The 15,224-nt window shown below is 36.4% G+C and overlaps 1 protein-coding gene across 1 annotated transcript in view; it reads right to left on the bottom strand.

Annotated features, from left to right (window-relative positions):
• The window catches only part of LOC111862950 (DC-STAMP domain-containing protein 2), a 36,302-nt gene extending 23,441 nt beyond the window's left edge, over nucleotides 1-12,861 (bottom strand). Inside the window, exons 1-7 of the mRNA XM_033750863.1 lie at nucleotides 12,624-12,861; nucleotides 10,336-10,471; nucleotides 9,220-9,370; nucleotides 8,063-8,222; nucleotides 6,417-6,680; nucleotides 3,595-3,808; nucleotides 2,455-2,608 (exon numbers count right to left, since the gene is read on the bottom strand). Coding sequence (XP_033606754.1) covers nucleotides 2,455-2,608; nucleotides 3,595-3,808; nucleotides 6,417-6,680; nucleotides 8,063-8,222; nucleotides 9,220-9,370; nucleotides 10,336-10,471; nucleotides 12,624-12,729 — 1,185 coding nt within the window. The 5' untranslated portion in view covers nucleotides 12,730-12,861. The remainder of the gene's footprint in view (nucleotides 1-2,454; nucleotides 2,609-3,594; nucleotides 3,809-6,416; nucleotides 6,681-8,062; nucleotides 8,223-9,219; nucleotides 9,371-10,335; nucleotides 10,472-12,623) is intronic.
• Nucleotides 12,862-15,224: the final 2,363 nt, after the last annotated feature.

Genomic DNA, 15,224 nt, shown 5'->3' with positions numbered 1-15,224 from the left:
CTCAAGTTCACACCCCACTTCTTTAAGATCCTCTTTAATATTAACTCCCATCTCCCCTACCCCACGTCTCGCAACAAGTTCCTTCCATTCAGATTTTCTGAATGAAAGATTGTATACATTTCTCATCTCCTTGTGCATGTCCTTTCACTTCATTTATTCACCTTCCATAAATCCTGTCGAGAGTACATTCTCATGCGGATGTGGAGATCGTCCTAGTTAGTCACAACTAAGGATTACAGTTGTCATCCAATAGCATACACATTTGTATAAAATACTGATAAACATATACAATATAATAATTAAGTTAATCTTAGTAGTAAAAGTAATGGCAAATCTTACACAATTTGTATAGTTTATACAAGTCTGTTAATTAAAAATTCAATAGTTAAAACACAATGTCATTAATGAGTTTTGTACAACATACATTAATTATATAATAAATTGAAATAAATACAAGTATACAGTAATATAAAAATTGTGCATATCTAAAATAAGCATCTAAAAACCAGAACACAGACTGATAATCTTGTCTTCTTTTAAATTGTAAAGCAAGACAACTACTCGCATCTTAAAAAAATTTATAACTAAAATATTCCTGTAAAGAATAAAAAGAATGTAAATATTAAAATTGTTTTAATTGTACCTCAAAACCCTTAGTGTCACTCGATATATCCTTAATATGTTGTGGTAGATTGTTATAGACCTTTGTTCCTAAACAGTAAACTCCCATTTGGTATTTACTCAAATTTACAAGAGGCTGATGGAGACTATTTTGCTGTCTGATATTTATTCTATGAATCTCTGAATTTACTATGAATTTGTTTCCGTTTTTTATCAGAAAGAGCATAAGAGATAGTATGTACTGAGATGCCAGAGGCAAGATTTCTAATTCTCTAAATAAGTTCCTGCACGAGTCCCTCCTTCTGCGTCCCAAAATAATTCTAATTATATTCTTTTGCATTCTAAAAATTTTTATACTTTGGGGTGAGTTACCACAAAAGGGTAAACCATAATTTATAATAAAATTAAAATAAGCGTGATAAACCATTTTTAAGGTATTTATGGACGTGTATGGTTCAAGCGATCTTATTATGTAGCAGACTGCACTTAGTTTAAAACTAATATACTCAATGTGGTATTTCCAACTCATTATGTCATCAATGAATATTCCAAGAAATTTAATATTGGATATAGATGTAATTTGTTTTTTATCATATAGAATTTTTATTTCAGATTTAGGATTATCATTTATAGCTGTAAATTGAATGTAGTGGGTTTTGTCAAAATTTATAGAAAGTTGGTTTACTTTGAACCATTCATTTATACTATGAAAAGCATTGTTTATATTTACACAGAGATCATCATAGTTTGAACTTTTAACTAACAAACTAGTGTCATCTGCAAGTAATATAGGTACAGTTTTATCATTTATAGTTTTGGGTAAATCGTTTATATAAATGAGAAGTAACAATGGACCCAGAATCGAACCTTGCCGGACACCATGTCTAATTTTGCCCCATGTCGAAAATTCATGGAGATTAAAATTTATGACATATGATATAACTCCGTCCTAAGTGCAAACTATATTTATAGGTCTTTCGTTTTGTTCGTGAGTGTATACACCTGATGATGGCCATTTGGGGCCGAAACATGTAGTGTATAAAGAAGAACAAAACGAAAGACCTGTAAATATAGTTTGCACTTAGGACGGAGTTATATCATATATCGTATAAAGTGCAACAGGATGCTTAAATATAATATTAAGATTTATATTTGTAATTAAAACCCTTTGATATCTATTTCTGAAATAAGATTCAAGCCATAGTTTAGCCTTACCCTTTATCCCATAGAACTCCAATTTTGACAACAGAACCTCATGATTAACACAATCGAAGGCCCTTTCTAGGTCACAAAAAATGCCTCCTATTAAGTTTTTGCTGTTTAAGGTCTTATAGATTTCATTCACTAACTTCTATATAGCCTCATCTGTTGAAGATTTTGTTCTAAAACCAAATTGTTCTTCCTGTCCTGAACATCTAATAATCTTTTTTCTTTTGCTGTAATGATACATATTTTGTGAAAAATACACATTATGAAACTACTTTGACATCATATATTCTATTCCTGTTACTTCCCCTCTCTTAGGTGTACCTATTTTCTGCATGGTGTTGTTCTCAACACACCCTCAGTCCCTCTTCTCCATTGGTGAAACCAAGTTTCACTTCCATATAAAACAGCACATAAAATTATAGTTTTATATATTTTTTCCCCATATATTTGGTTAGAAGATGAGGAGGTTCTGATGCAAGTGCTAGGAAGAATTCTCCTAATTGAATTAACTCTTTTATACTTACAACTGGCATTCATTAGCCATGAATAAGGTTGACACTCGATTTTCTTTTTGCTAACTACACCTACAGCAGGACACTAGTTTACTATATTATTAAATATTACCGTGATGTAATTTTTCCTCTCTACTCTGGTGAGTGGCAAGACTGTTTCTTTGTCATGTTTGGCTCGTTGTAGATCTATTTCTCGAAAATATCTAGTGATGAATCTGTTTTCAAATCTATTACTTGTAAGAAATTTCAGGTGGTACTGAATGACTCTGGAAAGAGAAATACATGTTAATATCAGAACCAAACTACACTTCAGTCTTCCACAATTCCACACAAGACATCGGCCATTCCAGAGTTCTTATACATTAAGCACACAGGTTCCCTGATGCACACGAATGTTCATCTTCTGCAGCAGGTACCTCCAAAACACTTCTACCCATCTACCAAACTGTGTGGCGTCACATCCTAGAAAATCGTAACCTTGATACTTGCTACCATGAGAATATGAAATCTGTCTTAGGCTTTATGAATTATGCTTAGAACCCCTTATTATTTTCTTGTTTTCCATATAAATGCATTGTTAAACAATGGACAATCATTTTATAATGAAGTAACAGTATTAGATTTCAGTCTATATCTAGGTTCATGTATGTGAGTTTAGTATTACTAAGGTAAGGTAAAGCTGTCCCTGTGCTTAACTAATTATGCACTATGCCATGAAGGCATATGGGGAGTGGATATATAGACTAACGTTTTCTTGACCTCAGCACTAGTTGGAGGTGAGTGGTCAGCTTCACGCCCCTGTCACTTTACCCCCCGGGGAAAGAACCCCCGGTACCCATTGGATAGGAGGCTGGGTGACCTCCAGAGCCGGTGTGGATGACATAGAGGAGTGAAAATTCTTGACCCTACTGGGACTCAAACTCTGAACCCTTGGTTGTCCAGCCCATAGCCAGTCACTATACCAGCTACGCTATCCCAGCTCCTTTAGTATTACTAGAATTGGTTAATAATATTTTATTTTTATCTTTTCAAAAGCTGTTCCTGTCCATAATTATTTTCAGAGTTAGAATGTACCATGTGTATCTGCTTCTTAATGGACTGTGAGCCGAATAGAAATATAAAATTCAGCACTGTCTGAGTCTGCCTCTTCAAGACCAGTTTTCATGAAGATATGTACTTTCAGTTTGTCAGTCAATCCTGGCCCATGCCCTTTTTTACGAAAGATAGAATATGTTTGTCCTTCTGAACCTACCTGAAAAACAGTACGAAGAAGAAGAAGATGAATGCAAAGCCCAGATACTCAAACAAGGACACGAACTTATCTGTACGGCCGCGTAACTCTGCAATGATTGCAGCAGATATCTCTTTCATTGAGACTGATTGAGTTGTCTCAAAATGAAATGAATGCTTGAAATCCACTGATACATAGAAGATGTTGTGGATGTGTGTTACAAATGTTAGCAACTCTGTAAAATACGGAAATATTAACATTATTAGAACATATGTACTAGCATCGTTAGAACTGGATGGATGTGGCACTCATACCAGGTGAAAATGCTTAACTGATTCTGCAGCTTAAGATATTAAAAGTGCTTATTGGTATATTAAGATTCCTGAATACTTTAGAGAAAAATAACGCTGGGTAGGGTGTGCATTTAATACCAGTATATGAATTCAAATTTCTGAATTCTAGGCTCCTCTAACTGATAACACTTTCGGTGGAAATTGCAGGTAATAAATTGACTTATTTGCACATGTAAGTTAAAATCATGGACTCTAACCACTACTTTTCAGGGTATGTATCCTAGAGGTTTAATGTTTTGCATAGTTACTTGTTGAGATTCTTCAACATACAGAAATTTTAAATTCCTGATTTCTCATCATTATCATTGGTGTCACCAGGATTTTAATCTTGGGGGGGGGGGGTTGCAGCAAGAAAATATGCTTGTGAACTTACATTTATTCCAGGTAGGTCTATTTTTACTTGTTAAATAAACTATTAATTTTTATTATTAATGTTTCATACATCTCATTCCTTTCTTCGCCATTGATTTATTTTTTAAAAAATGCAGGGAGAGGAAATTGATCCCTAGTTTTCCTCCTCTGTGCTGGTACACATAAAGAACATAACAACCTAAACATTATACATGATTATTACTACAGTCCTTCGATTATCATTGCAAAGTAAGAACAAATGCTATATTATTTATGCAGCCACAATATCATCAGTATTTTTGGCAGAAACATCAGTGGATTAACTGTCCAAGTTCCAGGACGTTTCCCGCCCAACAATAGTCTCTAAGGCCTCTGATAGATGGGGGAAGCATTATAGACACCGCTAAGCAAGTGGCCGAACTCGCTTGCTCGGCGGGACTGATGGTACGCACCATTTATCGGTAGGTTATAGAGCCTGGTAGAATATCATAGAGGGAAGCACAATAGATCAAACTGGTCGCAGTGCATGGGGAAACCCACCCTCTCTAAATAACTAACTAACTGTACTTAAAATACTGTGTGTACACCAGGAATGGGCAGAAGCCAGCTCACAGGCTTAACACAGGCTGGTGACATATTACTTATTTATTTACGTTTTATTTAAGAAAACTGTCAGTAGCTCAGGCTACATAACATTGAATAGAATGCTGATTAGTAAATAAGGAATTGGAAAGGATATTGTAGGTAGTGGTCATATCCTAATCTGAGATACTATTCCAGTATTTGTTTGGAGGGACCGAAAAAAATCATGGCAGATCACAGTAAGCATGATCAGCGGCTTGACAGGGATTCAAACCAGCACCTTCTCAAATACAAGTCAGCCATAATCAGCTTAAGCCACCTTGCTCAGTGACAGCATTTCCAAATTGATCCATGGCAATTTATTTGTATTGCTTCTAAACACCCTATATTAAAAACTATTTCCTTTCTGTGTATATTTACATTATAAGTATACTTAATTTAATTATGTAATCATAAATTTAAAAGAATATTAAGGAAAAGAACACTTCTGGACTCCTTTGTTTTTATTTTAGTTTATACCTTTTTAAACTTACATCATGTACCCTTAACCTCCTCTGCATACAAATGGAAGACAAAAATTAACATTTACGCTTTTATATCAGTAAAGATGTGTGGCCCATAAAGATTATGTAAGTTGGTAATATGCCCTACCAGACAAAGAAATTGTCCACTCTTTGTGTATATTATCTTGGTATTATTTATGTAATACAGTAAAAGTTGCAACATCTAATGTCTCTGGTACCCAAGAGCTGCCAGATATCATAATTTTCTGGACATTAAAAAGTTAAACCCAATGTATGTATTAGTGTATCTAACAACCTCATGAACAGGCTTAACCATTTGATTTGTCACTTGATATCCTGTCCTGTTTTCTTGATGCACTATCTATTTTCTTTTCATCACTACCTATGTACCATGATGTATACATGAAAATAAAAATAAAAAGACAGTATTTCATTCTTTTAATTGTCATATTCACAATTAGTTAATTTCTGGTTGACAGAGCTTCCCAGATCACCCAGTGCCACATATTGCAGCTCTTACAGCATAAACTTAAGAATATGCCATTGGGATGACTCTCGTTATCATAATATTTATTAAGAGGTTATTGGATATTGAGACATTGTTTCAACTGGGAGCTCTTCAGAAGTCAAAATTTCTGTATTTGTATATTGATAGGCACATTTAATAGTGAGAGATTTGAAACCCTTTTGAGTTTCCTTCTCTTTGATAAATATGTTTTGTGCTTCCAATTTGAATCTGTTTTCTATTGTAAGCATAGTTGGCCAGTTTATATAACTTATGCACGTGCTCTTCAGATACATATACATATACATATTTTTATTGGTTCCAGAAATCCATATTTTGCAATACAGCCTCCAGATATAGAACAAGTCAAATTATTTGTATAAAGGTCAACAATACTATAATATTTAACTACATACACAAATTGTGTAAGAAGAGGGGTTGTGGGTGTTTACTGAAGTCATGAACATGTATAATTTTGCTCGGTTTATATAAGATTTTACAAAATGTCAAATAAATATATAAACTTACTTTTCTTCATAACACCAACAACGCTGTTATTGATATAGTCCATGAATGGGCAGATGAGGTCAAAGATCTTGGCAGCATAGCAGACAATGGAACCAACATAGGTGACTGAGCATAGCCAGTTGAATAGTGGACCTAATTTGGCGTGACAGTCTGCAACTGAATTATCAATCACTCTCATGCACCTCTGGTGTGGTGTCCCAACTTTTTTGTTGCAAAGGTTGAGAACACTAGTAAGCCACTGGTATACTGATTTCATAACTTGCACTGGAACAAACATGTTCATTCTCAACAACTCACAGAGAACAAGATGCAAATTGACTTAATATAGCCATAACTTTACACAAAAGTGCTTAATTTCATTGAGTACCTCTCTCAGAAAAACTCTGTGTACTTGTGAACCACCATTATTAAATTTGGGTAAGGCAGCTGTTGATGCCACATGGGAGCTCTGGCTTAAATGAGTTATATGACTGACTGAACTGTACTGTTACACTGTTCTAGTAAAATGATTGATCTGAAAATTCAGCCTTTCAACAGCTCAAAATTTGAAATAAAAGAACAACATTATGCAGATAGCTTATGGAAATAATCCATTGAATTAAAACTGCCAGAAAATAGAGAGAAAAAATTTTAACAGAAATTGCAGCTTATAGTACTAACCTGCTGAATTAAAACTGATATAAAGTAGTGGGAATAAATTTTAACAGAATTTGCAAGGATTGTTTAATTAAAGGAGTTGCTGAATATCTAAACAAGTAAAGCAACTCTTTTGTTTGACAAATGATCAATATAAACTCACAGACATATGAGGGAGAGTCAGTAAATAGGTCACAAGTGGATATAAAACGTAAAACTTGTAAAACATCTGCATACCATAGATGATGTTGCAAGGACAGACCCATTCAGTTAATTTTTTCTCAAACCTTAAGTTCTCTGTCCACCCATCGTGCGCAATCTTTCAAAAACTTCAAACGGTCATGCATTATGATGTATGCTAAACCATGGGAACATCCTATTGTACTGCTACACTGTATACCGTTATCCTCCTGTCTGGGCCGCGCCATAGCTCAAGCGATTAGCCGCTGGCTTCCCACCTCGGTGGCCCGGGTTCGATCCCGGGTCTGGTCAAGTGGGATTTGTGGTGGACAAAGTGGCGCTGGGGCGGGTTTTCTCTGAGTACTTGGTTTCCCCTGCCAATCTTCATTCCACCAATTGCTCCACAATCGCCCTCACATATCATCTGGGGCTGGTACAATAGGTCAGAAGTGGCCGCAGTACAAGGGACTTAGTCCCACCCCACTAGCAATAAAAAGAAATCCTCCTGTCAGCTCGAATCAACCCTTCCTCCTGCTGCACAGTTACTTCTGTCACAGTCTGAACAGGGCAACTTGGTCACACATCATCGGTGACTTTCAAATGTCTTTTGAGAGGATTTTTTTTGACCCAGTTGTGTATCACTTTACATGATTTTAATACGGAAAGTTTCATTGGAACTAAAATGGAAATTTGTGAAGGAATCAGAGTTAATCAAAGTGAATTATCCTTGTATGAAGGAATTACTTAAATTGTGTATTTTATGATTACAAACAGATGATTTTTTATGGTACAAAATGAATGCTGCACTTATGCACCTTACTGAAACTCACATAGGCTGATAAAGATCCTTACAAAAGAATGCCAGACTTCTTTTAATGTTTTCACTACTTGTTTGATTGTCACCATCACTTTATGAAATGCATCTTTTATAGCAATAAATGGTTTCTTCACAGCTTCAGTGATATCATGAACGATCTTTTTCAGTTGTTCCTGAAAGAAAAAAGCTTTGTTTGTTATTTGAAGTGTAATTAGTGTTTATCCCTTTGATTCAAACAGTGGATAACTAGTTAGCCTAACCCGTTCTTTAACTGGATAACATGTATGATTAACATTTAATTTGGTTGCTGTCAGTAATTTGGAAGCTCATACCAACATCAAAGTATTTTATCACCATGTCATCTATGCCTTTCATGTTAAATTGAATTATATTTGTTGCCCCAAGTGACAGAGGATCCCACTATTATGTGATCACTTTACTAAGCATAATCAGCATGACTTTATAGAATTCTAATAATGTATGTTTTCTGTTCAAAACTTGTTCAGTGTATTGCTTAAATTTAAAATCTAGTAGTATATCCTTTTATGTGAAAAAGCACTGCTTATGTGGGAACATCCCACATACTTACATGCTGTTTCGCCAGTCTAACAAACAACACTCACTCCTGGGTCAATGCCGCACATTGCTGTCAACGCTCATATTTATACAGCACTCGATGTCCAACCCACCTCTAGATGATCACATGCACTAACCAATCACATTGCTGCCAGCACTCGTATTTATACAGCACTCGCTGTCCAGCCCACATTAAATCATCACGTGTGCTAGCCAATCAGTGCTCACAATCGCAACTGCAAGTTTCGCTCCACCCATCAAGCATGGTATAAAAGGCAGAGCCCAAAGCTCGAAATGGTCAGTGATCACATTCAGTTCAGAGCGATCAGTCATCAGAGGCATCAGCTCTTCTCTGCGACCAGGCACATAACGCAGCTTCCGCAACTCCAGCAACTACACCATGGGCAGGTGTTTCTACCAGTGCAACAAACGGCCCTTATCAGGGCCCGANATTATTGTTCTAACTTCCGATTCCACAAGTTCATTAAAATTAATTAAAGTTTATTATAAATATATTCCTAGTTCTCTTTGTATTGTCCCAGATTAAAAACTAGTGGCATTGATGTCAGACATATTCAGTAAATCACTAAATACCTGTGCACATGCTAGAGAATCAGCCAATATCCTTGTGTTGCGTAGAGTGTTCACAGCAGGACCAGTCAGTGCTAGGGTAAATGCATAAGCCACCAATGCTTTTCGACCATTCTTCGAGAAGAGGTGTGGTAGAAGTAATAATGTTATAACCCTGAACAAAGAATGACAAGAAATATAGTAAACAGGCTGGTCTAGCAGTAGTATTCTGGACTTGCATTTAAAATGTGTTTTTGTTTGAATATCATTTGGGACACTAGCTATCATGGCCAAGGTTTTTCATAGATTTCCTAAAATGTAAGGATAGTACCTCACTCAGGCCATGATAAATTTCTTCCAAATCTTTTCCAATTCATCTGTTATCCTGTCATTTGATGCTATATGACATGTGACAGTGAAAGCATTCTAAAATAAGCTACACATAAGAAAGACAAGAAATTTATTTTGTGCTATAAAATTGTTATGCCGTATAGTATGTTGCAAGTCTGATTTCTGAAATGTTCTGTTCTCAGTGCATATCTCTTTGCTTCACTTACTTGCTCACACAGATGGACACACACACTGACAGAGATCTTCTACACACATGGACACAATTAAGCACACACACAGACATTCATGTATTCATACTCGGCTGATATTAACTATATTTAGTCCAATCTGTTCTTTGGGGAGTGATGTATTTGATGACTAGACTGAAGAAAATCTTAAAATGAGGAAATTTAGTGTTGTGATTAGTGACTTCTGATCGTTAGAAGTGAGCAATAAATAAGGGAGAACGTTATGTTAAATGGGATTTACATTATGCGGAAGTAGTGTGAATGGTATTGACATGCGGTATTGAAATCCTATGTATAGGCATGATAATTATTTTTGTACTTCAACATCCTTCATGAGATGTGTTCTGTTGGGGTTATCAGCAATTTACACCATATATTTGGTCAGAAAAACACTTACTATTTACTGATGACAGGTATGTCAAAGAGTGACCTATTTTGTTTTCAGTCTTTTAAACTTACTATGTAAGCCCTTCAGGAGGTCACATTTTGAACATACACTGTATGTCCTCTCCAGGGTACCTTATTATGTTCTATGATGTAACAGTAATCTACATCTTCTTACCTTACTCTTTTTGAAAATGCCAATCCCAATGTTAGAAAGACTCCAAGTGCTGAACAAATCATAGTGGCTCCAGTTATAGGGTAGTTTAGTTGAATTGTAAGAAACATTAGCAAAATATATGTCAGGAACATCCCGCCTGTGTGCATAAAATAGAACCAAACATTTTCCATTGGTCACAAAAGTGAATGAAGTTTATCTCTTTGCCAGAGAATGTACATTTGAGGGCACAAAATTCAAGACTCATAGATTCTTAATACCCTCACTAATAGGTGGAAGAGAGTGATAAGTTTTTTGCACTGGCTGCTTAGCCTCCAGGGAAATGGTTCTCAGTATTCACTGAATAGGGGCCAAGGTACACCAAACAAACATTTTGAATGCATGAGATATAAAGTTCCCATGGTAGTGGGTATGAATAACACTGTTTCTGCCCTGAAGATGGAGACAGCATGTTCCTCTGAAAGGTTGGTAAACGTCCATTGGGCCACATGGCATCACATCCAAGGAGAGAGTATTCTTTGTTTTGGTTATTTCAACTTCTTTCTGAAGATGATTTCTTACAAATGTTACATTTCTGGGCAGTGTTCATTAGCCTGTTTTTATCTAAAACACTGTCCTGTTTATATTTAAAAAAACATAATATTTTGGAGACTCGATTCTATCTCTTTCTTCAGGTAAAGCCTACTCAGTTGTGCCCAATTGATAGAGCTAGTCTCTATCTTTTGATGAAAAAGAAAAAAGTCTGGAGACAGGGACTGCCTCTATTGATTGTGCCCAACTGAAAAGGTTTTGCCTGAAGAGGAAGACATAATCCAATCTCCAAAAGTTGTGTTTTTTATATATAAACAGGACAATGGATAATGGCCAGAAACGTAATATTTGTACTAAAATACAACCGTCACAAACATTTAGATCTTACGATTTCTTATGATTAATATAAATGTATTGTTTCCAGCACACAATTCACTAGCCAGCACTGTGCTGAAAGTATCTCAAATGTGTTATGAATGTTTCTAAAACTTTTAGCATGTATAATTTTTGTTAATTTGTAACATGCTCCAAGAGGTAAGTAAGTTTAAATTGTTACAGAAGTTTATGAAATTCAGTTCAGAGAATAAATAATAAAATATAAATGTGGAAGAAGGTGAGCTGCAATTAAGAACTCTCCTGGGGGGAAAAAGTACTCGAAAGACATTTAAAAATTTCCAAAGAACTGTCAATCCCATATGCTCAGGGATTTGGGGGTAAAGTGAATGCCTTTCTTCAGGACACAAGGAATTTTGTTGTGCCAGAAACATGTCTTTCAGAATTCAATATTTTCAACAGAACAGCAATAGTAATACTGTAAATGTTGTGGGAGGCTTTTGCAGTATTTCCATAGGAGCTACATTTCTCTTAGCCATATGAAGAAACATGCAGAACCAGCACATGACATTGAGGAATGACATGAAATGTGTGTTCAATGTGATGATTAACACTTTGTACATGTCTCATAAATGTAAGTTTGCAGGGTAAATATGATTTATGGATAGAATAAAGTATTAAAAACAGTTTTTATTGAACCATAATGTACGAGGGGGGACCCAAAAATAACCGGAAACGACCTGTTGCGCGCGCATGCTTTGTAGTTACGAGTTGTGCTGCTAGGTGGTGTTAGCTGGGGGTCTCCCGCGACTGTTAGTGAGCTGGCGTCAGTCTGAGTTAAGTGGTTTGTCTGTGGTGCTCTGTTGTGTGCGTTCCTGTTTCAACCCTTTGGCGATTAGTGAGATGGCCGACCAGAAGGAACAAAGAGTGTGCGTGAAATTGATGAAGATCGTCGAAAGACCATTGACCAACTTTCTGAGGAAACGAACATCTCATGGAGCACGGTCCAGCGAATTTTAACCGAAGGTTTGCACATGAGACGGGTGTCTGCAAAATTTGTTCCTCGCTTGCTCGGAGATGACCAAAGAGAAAACCGCGTGAATGTTTGCCGCGACTTGAAGAGTGAAGTGCAGTTTTCCCTAACAGAAAGCAAAATGTCACGCACACTCTTTGTTCCTTCTGGTCGGCCATCTCACTAATCGCCAAAGGGTTAACGCACACAACAGAGCACCACAGACAAACCACTTAACTCAGACAGACGCCAGCTCACTAACAGTCGCGGGAGACCCCCAGCTAACACCACCTAGCAGCACAACTCGTAACTACAAAGCATGGGCGCGCAACAGGTCGTTTCCAGTTATTTTTGGGTCCCCCTTCGTATATATAATTACTTAACAAATGTAATGGAATTCAACTGACTGACACACCTGCAAATCCCAAGAAGGTTTTTGCAGCATAGTTTTCAAATGTTCCAATCGTACGTGCCTTGACACAAAATTTTCGTAAACGACCATCTGGTGGAATTGCAAACATCCACCCCAAACAGCTGCATAGAGTTCGACGGCATCTGTAAATAGTAGAAATTATGTATTTCCTCCAATTTAAACTATTAACTACTTATATTACTCAGACAACTGTACATAGAGCAGATTTTTTTAATTGTCAAGCATGGTACAACTGAAGGACTCTTTCAAAGATTGTTGTAGAGCACCTAATGCTACAAGAGAGGATGATTGTGTCTACAGTTTTTGATGATATGGGGCTGTTAAAGTTTATTTAAACAAACTCTATGGAGAGATTCCCTACTCTGAAGCTGACACAAGATGAGCCAAAAGCCACTGTGCACCTACACCACAGATGATAAAACCACCTCATTTTAGTAATGTTCATAATTTGGCACAGCAGATGGGCATCTCATATAGCAGCACACAGAGTTCTGAAGAAACATTTGCACCTGCATCCCTAAAAGATAATACCAGTCCATGAACTGAGAGAAAGGGCCAACATCAAGCATGTTGAATATTTTAGAGATGTAATTACTGTCAATGGAAGGGATATTCTGGATATAACATCTTTTACCAATGAAGTGTAGTTTGATTTGTTCAGTTAAGTCAACAACCAAAATAGTCGCATGTAGTTAGTGGGTAATCTGCATAAGATCAAGGATACACCATTACATGACCAGAAAGTTTGGTGTGTGGTGCGCCATGTCATGAAATCGGACAGTTGGCCCCATATTCTCTGGTTACAATATCAACGTGGGATGTTACTGTGAGGTGATTCTTTACCCTTTCTTCTGATGTTTAAATGAGGAAAAAATTGCCTGCAGCTACTTCCAACAAAATGGTGCTACTACACACACAGCTCATGGATCCATAATACTACTGCACTATGTGTTCAAGGGCAGAATGTTTTGAAAGGACAATAAGTCACCATGGTCTCCCAGTCTTACACCACCTGATTATTATCTGTGGGGAGCAATACAAGGTGCAGTTCACAAAGACAATTGTAGTTATGAGTTTCAAGAGTTCAATAAATCAAATAATCAATCTATGTCTAGTCATGTAACATGTGACAATATGTAATGTAGCCATTGCAGTAACACTAAGATAACAGATTGGTGGCATTCCTTGTTTGAATTACAGCCATCCATTACACCTCGCCAGAGGTCAGAGAAAATGGTTTCATTTTACAAGGTACTGCATATTGATAGGAACTATTTAACATCCACTGTTTCATTCCTCATTGTTTTCATTATCTTGTAATTTCCTTCATATTACTCGTAATTTTAAGTGAAAGAATTTCTTAAAATTATTTTAAACTTTATTACTCTTTTGAGCTTTTAAACATGCACGCACACCCCACACACACACACACACACACACACGTACATAAATGATAGTGTATTATGTATTCTTATCTAACATTTAAAATAAAATGATGTTTTTTTTCCCCCATTTTATAACTATAATATAGTTTCTGTACTGCTGTTGGTATAAAATTCTTCACTTTACAAGAAATTATGTCAGTTGAATGTGTAACCAGTGACAGAAAATAAAACATTGAACATAATAAGGAAGTTGTCTATTATATTTAATTAGCCATGTTTTTATTGTACTATACTTGTGTTCTGTTGTGAAGGACTTAATGAGAAGAGACCTATTGTAAGCAGAAAAGGATGTTCAGAAGGAATCATCTGTTGTGACTGTGAGACATGGCTCACCTTGTTACATCAGTGTAGGTTAACTTAGATTGCTTTCTAATTTCTTGTCAGTTGTTTGTACAGTCTTTCACTTTAAAATGAGGGAGTGTCTCCTCATACAATTGTTTTCTCCAAGTTTATTAAGACTATAAGAGCAAGGCTAAAATTTGCATGTAATACAATTTCTGATGTGCATTGTATATTATTACAGATTATTGTTATGGACCAACCCTCTGTGAAGGCGGGTTCAAATACCTCCAATGTAGCCCTGCGAGTTGAACACAGTGCCTGGGGGTATGACTGGGCCACCCTGCTCCTGGGGGATATAAATACAGGGACTTTGCCCTCCAGGTTGGGGGAGTCTTGAGTCTGAGACAGTAAAATAAGGTCATGAGTCCTGTGGAATTAGAATCAAAAATGAATGCGCTGGTGTGGCGAGAAGCAATTGTAAATGTCAGACCCATCCTCTCATCAAAGAGGATGTTACGTAAGGACTATAATCGCAAGTGTAAAGTCGAAAAAAATAATACTTGTGGGTCTCAAGGGGCTTGTCACCAAGATGAACTGATTGGGGGTAAACTGCCAATTGTAATGTAACTCTGACTGTGACTCTGACTCTGGCTAATGGACATTTCTTAAAAGCTGTTTCCAAGTGCAGTATCATATAATTGCACTTCCTTTCATTGCCCACACTGAAAATTAAATCAATACATATTATGAATGAAAGAAAATATAATACACTTACCTTGACCAAAAGTGATGATATTTGTCTGATGCTGTATAATCTGGTGGAAGACCACTTGCTATCTTTATTGCGATCTCTTTT

The sequence above is a fragment of the Cryptotermes secundus genome, unplaced genomic scaffold (genome assembly GCF_002891405.2).
Source record: "Cryptotermes secundus unplaced genomic scaffold, Csec_1.0 scaffold822, whole genome shotgun sequence".
Taxonomy (NCBI): Eukaryota; Metazoa; Arthropoda; class Insecta; order Blattodea; family Kalotermitidae; genus Cryptotermes; species Cryptotermes secundus.
The sequence above is the reverse complement of the archived record's forward strand: the minus strand, read 5'-3'. Positions and strand labels throughout refer to the sequence as shown.